Genomic DNA, 21,581 nt, shown 5'->3' on the forward strand with positions numbered 1-21,581 from the left:
AGATCCTGTCACCATGATCATACCGTCACTGCCACCCACCTCCCTGTTCCCTCATGCTCCTGTCACCATCACCTCAGGGCCGTTTCGTCTTGGCAACCCCTGCCATCCTCACCGGGGACGCCCATTCAGCCCCATCACTCGGTTTCCGTCACCTGAATTCCATCAGCCTTTGCCACCCGAGAGTCCCATCACCCCACAGTCTATCCGCGTTCCCTTTCCGCTCCCCCTACACATCCCCCTCAACCTCCCGTGGACTTCCAGGCTCTCGCACCAGCGCCCCCGAAACCCCCGGCCCCTAGAGGGCGCCGCGTCAAGGACAGCGCGGGCCGACTCAGGAGGGGGCGGGGCCGCAGCCACGGTCGCTTTTTATGAATGGGGGAGCGGGCGGCACGAGGCCTCATTACTATGCCGAGCGGCGCGCGCTGCGCCCCAGCGCGGCTCACCCATTGGCCAGGCGGGCCGCTGACGTCACCAAACCGGTGGCCGGGGGCGGGGCGGGGTGACTCACGTCGCTTCTCCCGTGGCCGTGGGGGCTTCTCGGGGTCCGCATACACCCTGCGCAGCCTGGACCCGAGCGGAGCCTCCCCGGGGCCCGGCCGCGCCCGGTGCCGAGAGGTGAGTAGCGGGCCCCGCCGCGGACACCAGGCGTCCGGGAGGGCAGTCAGGATTCTGGGGCGCTGGGCAAGCGGTAAGGCTCGCAGCGGCTGACTGGGGTCGGAGGTCGAGACCAGGAACCCTGAGTCTGGGCTAGCAGGAGGGGAGCCAGTGTCTGAGTGCTGACAGCCGTCAGCTGGGTAGCCCGGCGCGGGGTGAGACCTCCTGCAGGGACCCGAGGCCCTGAAGGGACTGATGGTCATCTGAGTTTGGTCCGGCAGGAGGCGTCTGGGGCAAGGACCCAAGCGTCCGAGCAGGAGGAGGTGTCTGACTTAGGAATCCAGACCTCCGGGCAGGAGGCGGAGTCAGGCCTAAGATCCAGGTGTCCGGGCAGAGGGAGGGGTCTGACTCAGGGATCCACGCTTCCAGCGGGGGTGTCTGTTCCAAAGACCCAGAGGTTCAGGCAGAAAGAGAGGTCTGGCTGGGGACAGAAGTCTAGGTGTGTGTGTGTTGGGGGAGGCCGAGTTCCCAGGTGTTGTTACCCCAGGAGCGCAGGGTGGGGGCTGGCGGGAGCTTCACGAGCCTTCTCTGGGGGCGGAGTCTGGGTTTGGCAGTACCGAGAATCGTGAGGGGTCTGGTGAGCCTCAGAAGCTGAGCGTCATCCTCCCTGGTGGGGAGGGAGCAGAGCTGCTCTCAGTTTTAAGATGTTTTTCCCTCCCCCAGTCCTGGGCCTCTCCCAGCTTCTCCTGGATCCAATGGGCCTCCATCCACTCATGGTAGTCCTTCATCTTGCCCTCCTCTGGCTACACATGTAGGAGAAAGAGACCTGCAGGACTCAGGGAGTTGGAAGGGAGAATGAAGAGACCCAGGACAGGGATCCCCAGGAAAAGAGACTCCTGCTAGCCCGGTGGCATAGGGGAGGTTAAAAGTACCCTGGAAGGAGCTTCAGGGCAGGAGTGGGGGCGACAAGGCATTGGGACTCAGCCAGGTATCCTGAGGTGAGACTCCCACTGTTTCCAGACCCCTCCACTCAGCACCCAGCCCTGCCAGCTTCTCATAGGGCCTTTCTTCTACAGGTACCATGATGTGGGGTGCAGGCAGCCCCCTGGCCTGGCTCTCTGCTGGCCCAGGAAACATGAACACGAGCAGCGTGGGCTCAACAGAGGGGCCCACAGGCCCAGCCATGCCACTGCCCTCACCTAGGGCCTGGGACGTAGTGCTGTGCATCTCAGGTACCCTAGTGTCCTGTGAGAACGCGCTGGTGGTGGCCATCATCGTGGGCACTCCTGCCTTCCACGCCCCCATGTTCCTGCTGGTGGGCAGCCTGGCTGTGGCAGACCTGCTGGCAGGCCTGGGTCTGGTCATGCACTTTGCTGCTGTCTTCTGCATTGGCTCGGCAGAGATGAGCCTGGTGCTGGTCGGCATGCTGGCCATGGCCTTTACTGCCAGCATTGGCAGCCTACTGGCCATCACCGTTGATCGCTACCTTTCTCTGTACAATGCCCTCACCTACTACTCAGAGACGACAGTGACGCGGACCTATGTGATGCTGGCCCTAGTGTGGGGATGCGCATTGGGCCTGGGGCTGCTGCCTGTGCTGGCCTGGAACTGCCTGGATGCCCGGGCCACGTGTGGCGTGGTATATCCACTCTCCAAGAACCATCTGGTGGTCCTGGCCGTTGCTTTCTTCATGGTGTTTGGCATCATGCTGCAGCTCTATGCCCAGATCTGTCGCATCGTCTGCCGCCATGCCCAGCAGATTGCCCTCCAGCGGCACCTGCTGCCTGCCTCCCACTACGTGGCCACCCGAAAGGGCATTGCCACCTTGGCCGTGGTGCTTGGCGCCTTTGCCGCCTGCTGGCTGCCCTTCACCGTCTACTGCCTGTTGGGCGATGCCCACTCCCCACCCCTCTACACCTATCTCACCCTGCTCCCTGCCACCTACAACTCCATGATCAACCCCATCATCTATGCCTTCCGCAACCAGGATGTGCAGAAGGTGCTGTGGGCTGTCTGCTGCTGCTGTTCCTCTTCCAAGATCCTCTTCCGATCCCGTTCCCCCAGTGATGTCTAGTCGCATCCTGGTGACCCTTCAGCCCTGATCACTACAGAATTCCAGAGTGTTAGGTCCTCCAGGGCTTTGTTCCAACCCTCCAGCTCTGCACCCCAAGACCCAGCTGGTTCTGGAGTTCTAGGACTTTGGGTGTTTCACAGGATTCTGTTCAGATCCCTGCAAGGCCCAGCTGGCTCCATGGTTCTAGAATGTTCAGGTGGTCAGGGTTCCACTCAGAAATGTCGCACAGCCCAGCTGGCTTGGAGTTCCAGTATGCTGCTGGGTGTTTTACAGTGCCATTCCAAGTCCCTGATCTTCCCCCTCCCTTGACCTTGACCATGTCGCTTTACTTTTGAGTTTCTGAACTAAAGAGTCAGAGAGGTTAGTTACTCTGTTGATAGATAAGACAAAGATTTATCTGTATATATGTGCACATACAAAGAGAGTATCTATTATTATTTATTTATTTATGAATTTATTTATGGGTGTTAACGGGAAAAAAAGAGACCCACACCTTGAAATCCAGGCCATAGCAGGGTACTCCCAGTCCCCAACACCCTCATTTCTGACCTCAGTTCCTAGAGGGGGGAAAGGGAGAGAGAGAAACCACGTATTTTGTTATTATTTTTGCTTGTTTTTTATCAAAGAGATCATAGAAACCAGAGCCTTCTCCCAGGGCCCGCCACCCTCGGGTTTGCAGGGGGAACACACCAGCCTCTGGTTTTTTATTTTTTTAAGAAACCGTCACCTGAGAAACCGAGAATTCCTCTGCGCTGGGGGCCGGCTGCCCTCTGGTGGCCGTTTTGGGGAAACTGCAGCCCGGCCGGCAGCCGGGACCAGGCCAAGCAACCCCAGCTCCACTCCAGCGCCACAGCCAGAGCCTGGCGGCCAGGCCTCACCCTGCGGTGCCCTAGAGGAGGCAAGGGTGCGAGCCGACACCAGACCCCTCTGCCAACTGGGGTATGGTCCCCAGTGCGATCCCTATTCCTGTCCCTGGCCCAACCCTCAATAAAAAATGATTTTGTGATAAATTTGTCTGTGTGTGCAGGGGGTGGAGTGGGGCCTGATGGGGGACAGCCTGGAATGGGAGGATCATGCCAGGCCTGGGGGCCTGTGGGGTATATGAGGAGCTGGAGACCCAGGTGGAATGTGGCCGGCAGGTGACACCTCCCACCCCAGGATGCCAATCTGATGGGTCCCCCTGCTCAGACACAGGCACCGCCAGGCAAGAACCCCACCTCCCCCTGGGGACTGGAACCCCTGTTGCTAGACCCTTTTGGGGTTGAAGATGCCTACATCGTGCCCACATGAGCTTTAGCTTGGGCTTTGGCATGAAGTATATACTCAAAGCATGTAGGTATTCTTAACAACAGCCCTTCCCAGTCATGGGTGTTTGCTGTGTGGTAGGCACTGCGCTAAGTGTACTACACCCATTACCACATTTATGCCTAACAAGCATCCCATGGCACAGGTAATAATAACTTCTCCATTTTATGGATGAGGAAACTGGCTGAGGGAAATTCAGTGGCCAGCTCAAGGTCATACAGCTAGGAAATGATAGAGCCAGAATTCAAACCAGGAACACTTGTTTCCAGAACCTGTGCACTGTCTACTGGCCAATGCTCCCCCATCTCCTTCCTTCCCAACCCTAGGGCTTACGACATTCTGGACTCAGATTTGTATTGGGGTTCATTCTCACAGCCAGCTGCCACATTTTGGGAGGTGGCTGGTTGGGGTCTGTTCATTCAGGAGCTGAAAGAGCTTTTTTGCTATGCAAAGGTGAGTGATGGTAAGTGTGTGCGTGTGCCCTTGTGTGCATTTGAGGATGTAAGTGTTCAGAACCCTGAATTTTGGTGTTTGGGAACCAGAAAGGACATGTTCAACAGGCAAGGGCAGGAGCAGGTTTGGGGTGTGGCTGAAGAGGAAGCTCTGACTACCCAAACCCCCCATCTTCCTGGGTGGGCAAAGCCTGGAGGTGGAGCCCTCAGGGCATCTCCACTGTACAGATGGGGAGACTGAGGCCCGAAGAACAGCCACTTGCTCAAACTCACACAGCTGTGCCAGGCTAGGACTCAGGTCTTTCTCCATTTCCCTGGCCAGAGAGTTCTGCCTGGTGTTCAAGACCCCTCCCCAGTAGTAGCCACAGGAATCCAAGGGGAGTGGACACACCAACAGGGGCTGGGTCAGAGCTGGTGGAGGGCGGCCCTGGGCCTAGGTACACATAGCTCCAGTCCAGGCACAAAGTGGGGAGGGTCCACCAGATCTGGCTGAGGCTTCTCTCTCCCCCCACCTTCCTGGAAGGTCCCTGGGAAAAGACCCCCACTCAGGAATCACCTGTTCTATGGCAAACATCACACACATCACCATGGTCCACTGGGTGGTACTATTGCTCTCCCCACTTTACAGAAGAGAAAGTTGAGGCTCTGAGAGTAATGGGTTTTCATTTATTCACTGCTGTCCTCATGGACAGCTTAAATTCTCGCCAGGGGAGACAGTAATAAAGAGATAAGCTAAAACATGGTAATGTCAGAGAGCGATGAGTCCTCAGAGAAAAACAGAGAAGGGGCACAGGGAGCGCGTGTAATCTCTAAAAGAGGGTGCCCCCAAAAGGTCTTCCTGAAGGTGACGTTTGATTTGCCTAAAGTCACATAGTAAAACAGTTGAGCTGAGATTTGAACCCAGGTCCATTTGACTCCAAATCTGTTTCTTTCCTAGGTGAGGGAATGGGTTTCAGGAGCAGCTCAGAAACAGCAAGCAAGGAAACCAGGGCAGGGAGCTCTGTCCCCAGGCTAGGGAAAATTTGGGGCTCTCCAGGCTACCCCTAGACCTTTGGGAGGGGCGGTGTAGGAACAGGCCTCCTTGCTGCCTCCGCCTCACTCCCAAGGAGCACCCACCAAGGACCAGAAGGAGAGGGGCCAGGTGCCTCTCCTGCCCTGGGGGGGCTTGGCCCTTTGCTTCCCCATCCTAGCTTCTGGCTCCAGGGCCCAGCAGGGCCGAATGCTGGCCAGCCTCATGTCTGCAAGGGCCTGTGATGGACCCTCATGCTGTGAGTCCTCGTCTGTCTGTCTGGGTGTGGCTGTGTGGTGGATCTGAGACATTTCCGGGAGCCTGTATCTGCGGTCTCTGCCTTGGGTCCTGGGCCCACCCTGAGGGTGTCTGACTCTGTCCCTGGGTTGGGGCCTCTGTGCGTGGTGGGGCTAGCTGGCTTCTCCCTGCTCCCGGGATTCTTCAGATACACCTCAGGTCTTCCCTGTGCTTCCCGCTCTGTGTTTCCTCCAGGAAGCCTCCTTGGCTAAGCCCTCCTGTGGCTGTAAAGATGCGGTTTATACAACACACCGTGCTGCGCTTCTCCTTAGTAAATATTTATAGAGAAGTCTTGCCTTCCTCGTTCCCCTAAAGGCTGTGTCCCCTCTCCAACTGAGGGTCCCTGAGAGAAGGGACATGTCTGCCCCCCCAAACTGAAGCCTCTATGTCTCTTTCAGCCTCAGACTCAGCTGGTGCTCGGCCTGGGGCTGCTCAGCACCACATGCCTGTGTGTGTGCGCGTGCGCGCCTGTGTGTGTGCGTTTTTTGGGGGGGAGTAGTCAAGCCTTCCAGCCTCTCTGCCTTTGCCAGTTGTCCAACCCCATGCCTGACCCCACCCAGTTGCAGAGGCCTAGGAGGGTGAACTGGGCAGTGGGGGCTCCCTGGCTTGGGGGAGGCAAAGGCTGGGGCTCAGAACCCTGCCTCTCTGCCAGGGTAGGCCTTGGGGTGGGGGTGGGGCCCACCTCTCCTCCCCTCCTTCCCAGGTCCTGTGTAGAGGAGGGGGGCAGCCCCCGCCAGGGCCATGACCGCCTCTCCCTGCAATAAGTGAGGAGACAGCAGCTATTAATATAAGATGAGTTCACGGGCTCACAGCTTCTGCAAGCTGGAAAACAGGCTCCCGGGGCCGGGGGCTACGGCAAGTCTCGTCTGTCAGATTCTCTCCTGGAGCCTGGAGCCCATCAGCCCCGCATCCCCCTACAGGCTGAGACCTGGGCGCACACAGGCACGTGCACACAGGCACACACGTGGGGGTCCAGGCCTCTGGCTGTTCAGAGAACACACACACATGCACACATATCCAGACACGCACATATACCCAGATGTATCTGCATACTGGTACGCACACCTGTGCACACAGATATATCATGGTACATATGTACACGGACCATGTCAACTTCATGTGCACATGTTCGCATGCAGAAGCACATACTTAAATGTATGCAATGCCCTTGCACACACATGTATACACAGACACTTATCCTTATATATATATGTGTGCACACAGGTCCAGACATGCTTGCATACCCAGACCCATCTGCATACCACTGCACACCCACATATACACAGGCACAAAACTGCACACGTGCATACAGATGGCATCCACAATCATGTCCATACATTTGCATACAGGACTACATGCAAGGACTTGAATGCACGTACATGTCTTTTGCACACAGTGTACACACAGTCACACAGGCTCCTCACTGTGAGTGCTCAGCAACCATGAATTCACAGGCAGACCCTTGGCTTCCAGCACCATCCGGCTGGCTCAGTCTCCCCTCCCCCAGCCTCATGACAGGCAGCTCATGCTCCTGCCAACCCCAATGCCCGCCTTTGGCTTCCCGCCCCCCGGGGGTCCCCAGATCCCTGATTAACCCCCTCACTAATTGGCCACCAGCCCCTTGACTTTGCTGCAGGCCTTCTCGGGAGCTGGGAGCGAGAGGCTGCAAATTGGCCAAGCAGGATGGGTCTGGGGAATAGAGTGCGAGGTGGGGGGTGGGGGGTGCTATGAGCTCAGGGCCTGGCTGGAGCCAGGCAGGGCACCCCCTATACCAGGGCTGGGGGGGCACTGGTATTGTATTCTCATGGGAGGGCACTCTAGGATTCATGTGTACCCAGTCACCTGAGCTTTCCCTGAATGCACTTTTACACACACTTACTAGTCATGTGGGTGGACATGCCCCACCCCACTTCTCCACACAAATGCATGTGAACATCTGCACACAGCCAAGTACACTCACGAACAAACCCAATAAGCATACAGGCAAAATCTTGCCTGTTCATAAATTCAACCGCCAGAAACACAAAGACCATTTACGTACATACATCCAAACATACTTCACCTAAACACACAAATGTATCACATGTATACAGGGTTGCAAACATACAAATTTACATGTTACACATGCCTATGAATGTACACCTAAGTATACCTGTAGGTGCGCAAGAACATACATCCACATCTGTGTGTGCACACCCGTGGAGTCCAGGCATGCGTGCACACACCACTCCGGTGTGTGCCTGCCTTGATGAACTAGCAAGTAGCCACAGGATAGGGAGAACCCCCATAGCCAGCCACTGGCTTTGCAGAGGAATAGGGAGCTTGAGGTTCCTGCAGTCTATAGGCAGGGGTGGGGAGTGGTGGAACTCAACTAATGCCTAAGCCTGGTACTTCCTCTTGGTTCTCAGCCTTCAGGGCAGAGGTTCTGGCTTTTGCTTCTGTAGTTCCTGTCTCCTTGGCTCTGGACCCAAGCCCATAGGGTGTTCTACTTTCTACCAATGCCCCAGGCAGCCTGGGGCATTGGAAAGAAGAGGGTTTCTATTTCCATGCCTGCTGTCAACTTGCTGTGTGACTTCAGACAAGTTGCTGTATCTCTCTGTGCTTCTGTTTCCTCAACCATAAAATAGGAATAAAAAGCTTTTAAAGTCTTGGTAATCCTTGCAGAACTGGCCTGAGGAGTCCATGGGGTCATGTTTATAGGTGTGCCTTACTCAGGAACACGTCTGGGAGAGGTTAGTTTCCAAGATACTGAGATACCAGGGGGCTGGGGGTGGGGGGTGCAGCATACATCATCCTGGCCAACCCCTCATTGAATAGTGGAAGAAGCTGAGGCCCAGAGAGGGAGCAGCAAGGTGGGAGCTAGAAGAGCTGACCTCTGACTTCTCAGCCAGGATATCTACTCTTCTTTAAATATGTATGCAGAGCGTCAGCAGGTGTGTGCACAATTCCCCAGGTAAGGGTGGGGATGGCTGCCTGCTGTGGTGGGAAGGTGTCTCTGCAGGACTCCTGCCACCATGGTACTGACAATTCTACCACGAAGAGATTCTTTTGGGTGTGAAAGGCTTATTTTTTGTCTTCCAGCTTCAGGCCCCCCACCCCCGACACCTCTTCTCCTGGGGCTAAGGCTGGCTTGGGGAGCACCTGAAACAGCTCCTAGCCGCATGATCTGGGAAGGAACTAGCTGACAACCACCCCAGAGCAGAACTTACAGGAAGTGGTGCCAGGTTGCCCTGGCCGCTGGGTGACCAGGAGGGGGCAGTGAGGAACTGGCGGAGGGAGCACGAAGGGAGGGGTGGCTCCTGAGGACTTTGTGTGAGGTCTGCTTGCACCTATGTGTGTTCCTGTAACTGTGTGCTGATCTGTGCCCTTGTTTGCACAAGGATAAGACTCTCTGTGCAGTGTGTGCACATCTCCGTGTGCATCCATGTCCGAGTGTGCATAGATGCACCCATCTGAACAGGTGTGTGCATATACTGAAGGCATGCCCGACGGAAGCCCCAGCCCATACCTAGGGAACTCACTTTGTCCCAGGCAGTTGAGGGCACAGGGTACTTCTAACTATAAAGGTCTAGGATAGCCAAACCCTCAGTCTAGCCCACTTGATTTCAAAGTAAGAGCAAAAATAACCATCACCTATAAAACTGGGCACCAGGGGGTAGGGTAGACTGTAACAGAAAACCTTTAACACACCCCCTCACACCAAAGACCATGATGCTAGATGGAGAGATTCTGAAAACGGTTTAAGTTCCATGGTGGACAGAGCACAAGAGACCCATGTGCAAACTATGGCTCTGCTCCTGGCCAGCTATGTGACCTTAAGCAACTCAACCTCTCTGAATCTTTTTCTCGTGTGTAAAATGGGAGACTCTTGGTTCATGAGGTTGAAATAAAATGTATGCAGTCTTGGGCAGGTAGTAGTAAATGCTCATTCTTCTCAGGATTAGCCCAGAGAGCTGAAGCTCCCAAGCGGAGGAGCCGGAATTCAAGCTCAGGCCTCCTTCTTCCCAGAACCACATTCCTTCCCTCCAATTCCCCACCAAGGGCGGCTCCTGACACCACCATTTTGTCTTCTCCCAGGGCGGGCGTCTGGCTGCCTGTCAGTCACCGGCCTCGGGAAGCCAAGTGCTGACTAAACACAGGCCTGAGCAGAAGGGTGGAGCGAGGGGCTCCGCCCGGGGCGAGCTGGCTCCCGCGCCCCCTCCCCTGCACCCCACCTCCAGCGATGAGCTCAGAGTGGCTGGCGCAGCACTTGCTGACAATTCAAAACTTCTGCCCCCTCTCCTGGGATGCCAGCGGGTGACTCTCTCTGAACAGCAGGCGTGACCAGCCAAGTCACCAACCCTGCTCCCAACCCTCTCCCGGGGCCACCGCACTGTTTGCTGGGCCCAGAACTGGGTGTCTACTCATAAATTACCCCCAGGGACAGTCACCCGCAGCAGCTGGGCTCGGAACAACCGTTGCTTCCTGGGTAGGTCATTTTTTGGGGGTCAGAATATAAACCCAGCTCCCTCACCTTCCCAGGCAGAAGGGGCATGCAGCACCCTAAACCTTTTATCGGATTCCATTGTAAATCATTCTATTTAAGGTAAGTTGCTTGGGTCTGAGAGGCAGACAAGATGCCGGCCAGATGTTGGGAGGCAGCATCAGCATTCAGCCTGTGTTCCTCTCCTGCCTGATGCAAGGAGTCTCCCTGGCCCCAGCACCCCCCTCTCAGCCAGCTGAGGGCCTCTAGGTCCCCCAGTTGGGTCTCACCCTAACCCAAAATGGTTTCCGGCCTTCATTCCCCCACCTCCTGCACAGGGTGCACCATCCAGGCCCAGAGGCCTCCCGCCCTCCAAGCCCACCCACACCGACCACCCTCTGGAGCTCTGGCCACCACCCGTGGCTATCAGTCGTCCCCTTATAAATGCTTCTCCCATTACACACATATATGTGCACACACACACACCCCAGAGGTGGCTGCATGGTTACAAAGACTTTATCAAATTATTTAAGATGTTGGCATTTATGCATTCGCATGTATACGTAAAACAATTACACAGAATCTTCAGGTCACTGGGGTGCTAATGTGGTACACACACGAGCCTGGCAGGGACTCAAGTAGGACCAGGCTTGGAGGCATGGGGCTTTGAAAAACTAGTCCTCCTTCTAAGGACCTGAGAGGAATAGGGTGACAAGGAAAGGGTCACGTCAGGGGTCTGGCTTAACCCCTGAAGGTTAGAGCTCAGAGCTGCATCTCAAGCTCTGTTCCCATCTTCAGGGGAAGGGGACTCATTTTCAGACTGTAACCCCACTACGTAACAAGCCCACTCCCTAAAATCTTGATGTGGCAAACACACCCAAGAATCCACTGGACCAGGTCCTCATAAATATATTTATATCAGAGAAAACAAGGCACTTCAGGAGCATGATGGCTCTCTCTCCTACACATACATCATTCTAGACAGAAAGTAAAAATTGGTTAGTTTCTCAAGTGAGTTAAGTGACTAAAGTTAATACAGTAACAAAATTGTTCCCTAGCCCTTCCTGAGGCACATCTCTGGGTGACACCTGGTCCCAGGTCGGCTGAACCCCGGTAGAGCTCAAAGCCCCCAGGAAGCCTGACCTCTCTCCTGAGCAAAAGCCCCTGGCCTTGGGGTCACTGCCCCCCTCCTCAAGCCCTGAGGTCAGGTGAGGGGGGTTGCAGTGGGCAGCAGGCTGAAAGCAGAGCTGGGACACGGTGGGAATGCTTACGCAGGGTCACCAAAGCCACAGAGACCTCAATCTGTCCGAGATGGCGCTGCCGAGCCGGAGAATCGGCGCCACGGGAAGAGATTTCACATTAGCCCTGACAACACTGCCTCAGCTCTGCGGTGACACCGGCCAGGGTCATTTCTGAGGGCGCTGGAGCTTCCGTTGGAGGCGAGCTGGAGCTCGGGCCAGCTGCTCGGAGCCTCCAAGGGATCGCTGAGCCTGCCCCCTCCCCGTGGCTGCTCCCTTGGAATGTACTCATCTCACAACCAAGGCAGAGTCACAACTCACTTCTGACACTGCCGAGTGGAAGCTGGGCCCCTGGGCCACAGGAATGGGGGCAGGTCCCCTGGGCTGGGCAGAATGGGGAAGGGAGGCGGCTCCTTGGCTTCAGCCCTTAGAGTCCTTAGGGGCCATTGCTCCATACTCTTACCAGCCTCAGCCCAGTTTAAATAATCACTAAACTTTGCATTCTACAATTACAGGATTCCAAAGATAACACAATTACCTGCATAGGGTCCTTTATCATCTTAAAGGGCTCTGTGTTTAAAGAAGCTTTTTTTTTTTTTTTTTTGGTGCACATATGCATAAGTAGAGCCCAGAGGGCCTCTCGGCTGACTGGGTCCCCAGCCCCCCGAGCTGAGGAGGCTTCGCAAGGCCGGCTGCTACAAAGCGCCGAGCTTGGCTGCATAGATTTTAATGAGAGCATCGGGCAGAGCTGTGCTGTTGCTCTCCGGGACTTTCAGATCATTACCAAACCAGCTGTAGGATGAGAACACAGCATATCGAAACCCTAGGAGGTCACTGAGCTAATGATCTAATCCTACCTTCTGCAGGCAGTGGCCCTCCCCACCTCCTCCTGCCCCCAGCCCTTTCCAAGGCAGACTCCGTCCATTCCAGAAGCCAGGCCAACACGCCCCCTTCAAGGTCAGAGAAGAATGATAGTGAGTAGTGCTGGCTCCCCCTTCTCCGGAAAGGAGGGGGATGGGGGTAATTTAGTCAAAGCCATTAGGCCCAAACCCTGGCCTAGCCAGGCCCCAGGACTCCTATTTGGGAGAACCACTGCCCTCCACCTGCCACTTTGGTCACTGCTGGGTTGCAGCCGGGGGCACCTTCGACAGCCATTTTAGAGTTCTGAAGAAAGCACCTTCAGCTTCCAGAGTGCACAGTGGGAGGCAAGGAGGGGGTGCACACCGTCTGGTACGCTCAGCACTGGGGCCTGACGCCAGCCCTGTGCCAGAGATGTGTGATCTAGGAGAGGAAGGAGGGCACACTCTGGAGCAGCCCCTGCAGGAGGGCACGCTGGCCTCTAAAGACTCGGTCCCCACGCCCCAAGTTCACAGCAAGAAGGCTGAGGGGGAGATTCAGCCAGGGCACAGCGGCAGTACCCACGATTACACCCTCTCCTCAAGCTGGAGGGGTTGATGAGGGCTTTGGCAATTACTATAACCATTTGCTGTGCTGGGTAGAGACAGATCCTGTTTCTCTTTGTTTCAGGGCTCGGAAAGCCGGAGAAGCCGGAGAAGCCAGAAGCCAGTTTCAGCACAAGAGGCTACACAATAGTTAGGGCAGAAGAGAAGAAACCTCACTGTTGGCCAAAGTTGACCAGTTTTTTTCTGAATAATAGCACCTGTGTATTAGCTCTGGGAAAAAGGGGGAGTGAGGGAGGGAACGTCACTGTGCAGTGAGGAGGGGAGCTGGAAACAAGACCCAGAGTCCTTCTGCCTTTCGACCCTCCTCATGGCCGCCAGCCGCCAGCGCCCCCTGCCCCGGGGCAGCTACCTGCAGCGGCCAGCCCGAGGGACTGAAGTTTCTACAGTTGGAAGGACCTATGCTTAAACTGGGGAAATAAAAGGGGGAGGAGTTGCAGAGGAATTGAAAGCAGCACCTGTCACGCTGCCTACCCGCTTCCTTCTCTCACTACCTCTGGTCCCCCAAAAGGGCAGCTCTCAAGGCCAGGTGCTTGGCTGGTGATAGGAAAGGGGGAGCAAACAATTACAAGAGAGGCCATGAGGGTCTGAGCAGCACTGATAGGCCTGGCACAGGCCCTGAGCCCTTCTACTGGGACCCCCACCTGTGGTGAGGTCTGAAGTAGCACAGAGCCAAGAACTGCTCTGCCCGGGCTCCAGCAGGTGTCCACCATTTGGTCCCAGAAAGCACAGGTAACTTGGAATCAGGAACTCTGGGGTCTAGCTCTGTCATCATCCAACTGTGTGACCTTGAGCAAGTCACTTCCCATCTCTAGGCTTCAGCATCATTCAACCCAGTTCCGCCTTTTTCCAGTCCTGCAGTTACAAGTCTCTAAGCTTGGCTCCCGAGAGCCAGAAGAGGCCCAGATCCCTGTGTGTCAGGGCTAGTTTGGTCGTGAGTATTAGAGGTTAGAACCGGGCTGTGGTGCTTGGAGGCACCTGGTGGTGAGGGAGGGGCATTTAAGGAACGTGGAACACCACATTCAGGAGAGGGACCCTGGGAGGGAGGGAACCACCCCTGCCTCCAGAAAGGCATTGTTTCTGAGCAGAGGGGTAAGACATTTCTTTAGGGGCTGGATGGCTCCTGGAATAAAGGGCATCCAGACATAGAGATGGCTTAGCAAAAGGCAGCCTCACCCTGCTGATGAGGGCAGAAGGGGGAGGCACGGGGTATGCGGCTGCTCCGCCCTCTCAGTGCATGGGAAAGGGGCCAGCTGTGTCCAGGCAGGCTTTAGGACCAGAAGATGGCTGGCATTATTCAAAGTAGCTGAGGGCAAGGATTCTAGAAGACCACAGAAAACGGCTTCTAGGGGAAGGCACCAACTCCAAATTTAAATCCAATCAAAGGGATCTGCTTTGGGGTTTTCCCTTCTCTTCAATATGCAACAGTCACTTGAAGGGAAGAGGGAATATCTCAGCTACTGAACCTCAGGAGCCCCATGGGCCTGACCTCGGGGAGATGGGAAATACATGTTGATTTGGAGGAAGCACTTGGATATATCTTTGGTTGCTTCAGGGAAGGCTCTGGCCCCTTGAGATTCTTTTTTTCCTCCCTTTTTTCCCCTTGGGACTGTCGGGGTAGGCATCAAAGGAGGCAGGTAGGAAGGAAAGAAAAAGGAAGCGGGCAGCAGGCAGAAGAGTTAATCCGACCACTCGTCCTCATCAAACTCAGAGGAGTCATCTTCTGAGTCGCTGTACTCCACAGCAATGCGACGTGACAAGATGGTGGCCACGTCGTTGCCCACAACATCCCGCTTCTCTTGTTCCCGCTGCTCCTCAACCCTGCGCAGCTGAAAGCCTGGTGGGAGAGAGAGAGAAGGGTTAAGGGGTGCGTCAGTCTCCGAATCCATCCAGGACTGTGGAAGAGGGAGCAGTCCCTGGTGGTGGTGGGTATTGGAAAGGACAGTGAAAAAGAAGGACCCTCTGGGAAAGCAAGATCCTCAGGACAAGAAGTAAAGACAGGTTTTATGAAATTGTGGCCCCAGTGCTACAGGTGTGTCTGAAAGGAGCCTGCCATTCTTCCCAGTTTCCACGCTTCCCAGTTTCTCAGGCTGGTGAGGATGGTACTTCTCCCAAGACTGAGTGGGGAGTGGCTGCCAATCCCCTCCTAGTGGGCACTCAGTCTGCCCAAGTCATTGTTTTCATGAAGCTCAGCTGCCTTAGGTTGTCTCCACTAGACAACCCTTCAGTTCCTGGAGGATCAGACAGAAGAAACCACTCCAGTCCCTTGGGACCAGAACCGGCCTCTGACAGAAAGAGAATAAATGCCCCATGATGGTGAGATGATGACGAGGGAGGGGAGGAAGGTAGGGTGAAAGGAAGGGAAGGGGATAGGAGAAAAAGGGGAGAAGGAAGGGGGTGGGAAGTGGGGGAGAGTAGGGAGGAAGGATATGAAAGGCAAAAAAGTGGAGGACAAGGAGTGTGTGAGTCCAGCTGAGGAAGTACCTTCTAAGACAGTGATTCTTGTTTTTCTCTGGGGCACAAAATGGATGCAAACATACACAAAGCATAAATTTCCAAGGAGTTCAAAGATCCCACGATAAGAAGTCTCTACTTTAAAGCAAGGTGGAAAGAAATATAAACCTCTGTATTTTTAGAGTGAAGCCTTTCTTCACGCTGATCTGAGGTCTTAATCTCTCCCCACCCAACGAAAGCTATTCCCTTGGAAGGTCGCAGAACCCCTTGTCCACCCTCCAATCAGTCTTCCAGCTGCAGAAAGACAAGGCTTCATGATCCCGGACCCACCATTGGGATTTTACCTTGACGGATGGCTGAAAGCAAGTCGCTGCGGGCATCGCTCACAGGAGGCAAGGAGGACTTGGGCTTGGTGGTGTCAGAAAGTGGTGAAGGTGCAGCAGGCTGGCCATCTGCACCACTGAAAGGGGGAGGAGGGGGCCCCGGAGGAGGGGGGGGGCGGGGGAGGCGGAGGTGCTCCTCCTGCTGGTTGGGACAAGGGAGGTGGTGGCAGAGGTGAGTAGTCAGCTGCTGGCGGTGGGGGAGGAGGTGGAGGGGCAGCAAAATCGGGGTGAGGTGGGAAAGATGGGGGTGAAGGTGGTGGTGGCGTCCCTGGAGACCCAAATCCTCCAAGCGGTGGTGGGGGTGGAGTGCTCATCATCGGAGGTGGAGGCGGAGGGGCAGGTGGTGGAGCAAACCCAGGTTTGGGGCCTGGCGGAGAGCCCAGAGGAGGAGCTGGTGGTGGATGGCTTGGGCTGACCACACTGGATCTTTTGGGCCCAGCTAAGCCAGACCCTCTTTGGATACTGTCTGCTGGGTAGCTAAAAGGACAAAGCAAAAAGACCCACCATCACTCTCAGGATGCAAACCTCCACTTTTAGTTAAGTTTATCTATAAGCCTAGGTTCATTTTGGTTGACAGTATCAATTCATTTTGCCTCAAACAGAAAGAAGAACCTGGGGATGGTCAGAACAGACCAACAATGGAATGGGCACCCTTGTAAGGTAATGAGCATCCCATTAGCAGAGGAGTATAAGCAGAAATTGAGAAAAACTACCTGAAAAAAGTGGACTTAGGATTTTTCCAACAGGTAAGGGCTGGCCAAGATCCTCTCTTAGGTCCCCCTCAAACTTTTCAGCTCTCCAAGGGAAGGCACCCTTCTAAGAAGAAGGGTCAGTTCAATCTTGGAGCCAGGACTAAGAAGGCACGCAAGAAAGAACTGGAATAAAAATTCAAACACCACTACCCACAGGCTCTGCTCCACAGGCTATTAACATTCACCAGATCTTATGAGGGCAGGAAATCCAAGCCAAGCTGACCGAACCTGAGCGGGGTACAGATTTAGGTGAATGTACCTTCAGTGCTCATGTGGAAAAACTTGAGACAGAACGAGGGCCTGAGGATCAGCAGAGACGGGAAATGAATGTGCTGCCAGACTTGACCCGGGTTGAGAGAGAATTAAGGTGCACCTCTCCTGGGTCAGGCCTACTTGACTGAGGCTGCAAGGTCTCAGGCCATGTGTGAGACTGCAGGGATTCTTTTTCCACCTTTTTATCTGCCCTACACTAATAGCTACTCCTTAGAAAAGCATCCATCTTGGAATTTTCCATAGACCTTCGAGCCTTAGCTGCATCCAACATGGCAACAAGCAGGAAGTGATTTGGGAGGCAGAAGGAGACTTGGGATTAGTGGTTTCAAGCGCCAAGAATGGGGCGGGCGGTGGGGGTGACAGCACTGCTTTAGGTCTCCATCTGAGGGGTCTTCAACATACCCCATCTCTGATTAAACAGTGTCCAAGGAGACAAGCATACTTTTCAAAGCTCTCACTTGTCAGGCATCAGAAAGAAAAGTAACTATGAGGAAACACTGAAATCTAACACTCCTCAGATCCCTTCCTCTTTCAGCCATTACTTGCTAACTCTTCCTCTATATACCTCTGCCAGGGACACTGACAAATACCAAAATGGTCAGATTCTAAGTTTCATCTCTTTTTCTTTTGTTTCCTTCTTTCTGGAGATTTTATCCACGGTGAAATGGACCAGAGGTGACAGGAGAAAAGGGTGACTATCTTCTACGTTCCTAGATAACTGGGAAGGAGGCTGTTCAATATTTTATGTACAGCAGGAGATTATACCACTTTATGTCATGCTGAGTCAGAGCCAAGTAAAAAAAGCAAGAGATAAGTTGGTGACTTCTATCTGCTCAGGTGTAGCTAGTAGTTAAGAACACAGGCTCTGGAAAGAAAGCCTGACCTGCTTTCCAATCATGACTGACCTGCTTTCCAATCATGACTCTGCCTCTTACTGGCTGTGAGATCTTAGGTAAGTTCATTGACCTCTCTGTGCTTCACTATTTACTCATCTGTAAAATGGGTACCTATCTCAAGAGGACTCTTGTGGGGATTAAGTAACATATATAGTGTTTGGCATAATGCCTGGCACTTTACAAACACTTAATAAATACTAATTATTTCTATTATCTAGACACACTTGTCTGGAGTCACTTTAGTGGTCCTGGCCTGGATTTAGAACTCTTACTTTGTTCTTGAGCATTTAACCACCCCTAGTAGATGGAAGAGGTATCACCATTTACCTGAATTCTGCTGGTGGGGGAGGCAAGCTGTCCTCAGAGAAGGAAGGAGAAGGCGGAGAAGTGGAGTCTGACTGTGGTGGTGGTGGGTAGTTGCTTGCATCCACGTTATCAACAGACCCAACGCTGCCATTCTGGTACACCAAGGTGGGTGGATACCTGACAATGAACCCAATGACAAAACTGTCATTTAAAGTCTGAGTGGTACTCTCTTGTTTTCTTAAAAGACCCCATAAAAATGCATTTGATACAAAAGCTATTAGGGAGAAATAAAATTAGTATATTTCTCATATAGTTTCTGTTGTACTGAAGTTTTATTTTAGGACTAAATATTCTATTGTTAAATATCTCCCAGGACTTCCCTGGTGGCGCAGGGGTTAAGAATCTGCCTGCCAATGCAGGGGACACGGGTTCGAGCCCTGGTCCGGGAAGATCCCACATGCTGTGGAGCAACTAAGCCCGTGAGCCACAACTACTGAGCCTGCGTGCCACAACTACTGAAGCCCGTGCGTCTAGAGCCCGTGCTCCGCAGCAAGAGAAGCCACCACAATGAGAAGCATGCGCACTGCAACGAAGAGCAGCCCCCGCTCGCCCCAACTAGAGAAAGCCTGCGCGTAGCAACAGAGACCCAATGCGGCCATAAATAAATAAATTTAAACAAACAAAAAACCTCCCAGATATTTCTTTTGTTTTTTCCCCCACTTGCTGTAGTTGTAATTTATTTATTTAAAAAGAATTTTTATTGGAGTATAGTTGATTTACAATGTTGTGCTAGTTTCAGGTGTACAGCAAAGTGAATCAGCTATACATATACATATATCCACTCTTTTTTAGATTCTTTTCCCATATAGGTCATTACAGAGTACTGAGTAGAGTTCCCTGTGCTATACAGTAGGTTCTTATTAGTTATAACATAGTAGTGTGTATATGTCCAACCCAATCTCCCAATTTATCCCTACCCTCTCCCAGATATTTCTGTTGGATTGTCTGTAGAAATGGGACTGAACCCAGATTATCAAAACCATGCTGTTCCTTTCCCAATGTTGGCCTTGTCAAACCCAGCAGTTCTTTGAAATTCTCTCCCAAATGTTAGGAGCAGCCCAGACCCAAATCCCAAAGTCTGTCTTGCAGCAAAGGGCAAAGCCAAGCCCCAAGGCTAGTGAGCTGCAAGCACGTGACTGGCACACAGCCTGGTTTTGAGGTCGGCAAGCCTCTGGAGCGCTCAAAGGCCAAGGAGGCATCTGATTGCAAAACCAAGCTGAGGACAAATGCAAGTTGCTGTGTGGTAGTTAGACGTGGTCTCTTATCTAACAAAAGGAGCTGCTGATTAAAGTGGGAAAAAAAAAAAAAAAAAAAGTGGGGTGCTAGGGCTTGCCTCACGAAAACCTGTCCCTCATAGCACTGGGCCTTGGGTGAATTTGCTCTGGGTGAACAGCAACAAACTTCTAAACAAGCACGAACATACCAAGCAGCAGCTAACAAAATGTGGCCTGTTCTGCTCCACCTCCCGCTTCTTTCCACCATTGTTGGATTATAAGGAACTCATCTAAAGCAGACCCCAGGGAGAACAGAGTTGGAGGGAACTAACTGAGTCAAATGATGCTCTGATGTGGAAAATCCCCAAGGCCTGAAGCCCTATAGACTTGGCATATCTCTTTACAGGCTCACCAACAAGCATGTCCAGGTAGAGCAGCCATGCAGCCTGATCCAAAGTCCTTATTTTCACCACCTCAATACACACACACACACACACACACACACACACACACACACACACACACACACACACACACACACACACAGTTGGTCGGCATCCTGAACATGCTTCTGCCCTTACAGTCACTGAACCTTCATACAACAAGGGCCTGTCTGAACAGGAGGGACCACAGAACAAAATGGCCCCTTTTTATTGGGAGGTGAAGATAATGGAGGTACCCTCAGGGCTGATTCCCCTGTAGAAAGAAAGGCTCATTTTTCCTCTCACCATCCTCATCACTCTTTAAAACAAATCTCTTAATCTAGGAAGAACAAGTGTCAGAAGTGTCAAGATTTCTAAAAGTCAAGATTTTCATGGTAGAATTATTCCTAAAAGCAAGAACAACTCAACTCTTTCCTTTTATCATTCCTAGACACCCGGCATGGGCTGGCATGGTTCTCTGACAGCCAGGATGCAAGGTATTTAGGGGAAAAACCAGGGCGACATTTATGCCAAGCAATCGTGGTGACTTGGCTTTGAATGTCACACAGGTCGGACACCAGGATAAGCATCAAACCAAGCTTTAAAACCATTTTTTTCCTTTTAAACCTCTAGTGTGATTTGGTGTTGGGAAATGGGGTCAGACTGACATCTACCATTTCTTCACGGAAATATATAGCCTCAATATTGGCCGCACGACCTTTCCCACACTGTCTCTGAGGTCTGCTTTCAGTCCCTTGGCCAGCCTCTCTCCCAAGACTGACAAAGGCTGACTGAAAAGTTGCTTTGGTGATGTGCACAAATTCTCTGCCTGGCCCTCCCCACTCCCACGAAATGCCCAGCTCTTTAGCCACAACCTTCAAATCAATGCTCTGGAGGCAAAGGCCTCCCAAAGCCACTTTTCTTCCCTTTCTAGTCTTTCCTTTGAGTGCCTCAGACATACCAGTGTCTGGCAGAGCAAGGGCACTAGAAGCCATAGGCTTTATTTTCCAGACCACTCTCGTCGCCAAGTCTCTTGATTTTTTTAGCAAATTTTAATCACCAGATGGAGGCACTTTAAAGTAGCTGATTAACAGTGGTATTGATTTAAGCCACACAGCAAGACTTCAGGGGGTATGAAAGGTGTCACACCAGAGCTGTCAGACTGTTGCCCCCAGGTGCCCAGCCCCTTCAAAGAATGCTACCAAGAGGAGAGAAGCATCACCTACCCAGAAGGCCCCAGCTTTTCTTTGGATTCTACAAATTCTTGACCCATCTTCATTTTCTCCCACTCTTCCTTACGTGTCTTGATTTTACGTGGGTTTACATTTCCTCGATTTGGATTATCCTTCTTCTCTTTCTACAATGAAAAGAAACAGAAAAGCCTTAATAAACATTTCCCAAAGTTCTTCATTAAAATTCCACCCAGCTTCATGGATATATACCCAAGAGAAGATTTGCCTAGACAACATACAGTAACTATAGAATTTACAGAATTGCTGGGTTTAGAGTGACCTAGAGGTCATCTAATCCAAACCACCTCCTGGGCTCAAACACATTTCCTCAATCCCATACTCAAACACCTCTACCCACTACCTCTTTGGGTAATTCATTCATGTTTTTCAGCAGCTCCAATTGTTAGGCAGTTAGTAAACAGCTATTTATTATTTGTTATGCCGCAAAGGTCAGTCAAGAGAGAAGAGAAATAATGATAGCAGTAGATATCTGGGACAGATATAAGGAAATAGTTAAAGAACAAACCAAAACAACCAATGAAGAATTCTTCAGCCTGTGCAGCTGCACTAGCCCCTGGCGCTCTCTTGGGCCTCCCGGCAGCCATGCTAATGGGATTGTGAGGTTGCAACTGGTAGGTCATATGCTTACACACATCACTGGCAGCCTAAGGGGAGGGGAGCATCTACCAAAACCAGGC

The 21,581-nt window shown here is 52.9% G+C and overlaps 2 protein-coding genes across 2 annotated transcripts in view; one reads left to right on the plus strand and one right to left on the minus strand.

The window, feature by feature from the left end:
* Window positions 1-1,644: 1,644 nt before the first annotated feature.
* On the plus strand, window positions 1,645-2,668 carry GPR3 (G protein-coupled receptor 3; the record flags this gene model as incomplete). The annotated part of the gene is made up of 1 exon (XM_079914644.1): window positions 1,645-2,668. The coding sequence occupies exon 1, from the start codon at window positions 1,676-1,678 to the stop codon at window positions 2,666-2,668; it is 993 nt and encodes a 330-aa protein (XP_079770770.1). The 5' UTR covers window positions 1,645-1,675.
* Window positions 2,669-10,685: 8,017 nt separating this feature from the next.
* Window positions 10,686-21,581, minus strand: part of WASF2 (WASP family member 2) — a 71,345-nt gene continuing 60,449 nt past the window's right edge. Inside the window, 5 exon segments of the mRNA XM_079928693.1 lie at window positions 10,686-14,728; window positions 15,690-15,843; window positions 15,845-16,205; window positions 17,977-18,132; window positions 20,878-21,008. Coding sequence (XP_079784819.1) covers window positions 14,571-14,728; window positions 15,690-15,843; window positions 15,845-16,205; window positions 17,977-18,132; window positions 20,878-21,008 — 960 coding nt within the window. The 3' untranslated portion in view covers window positions 10,686-14,570.

Source organism: Stenella coeruleoalba (genome assembly GCF_951394435.1).
Source record: "Stenella coeruleoalba genome assembly, chromosome: 1".
Classification (NCBI taxonomy): Eukaryota; Metazoa; Chordata; class Mammalia; order Artiodactyla; family Delphinidae; genus Stenella; species Stenella coeruleoalba.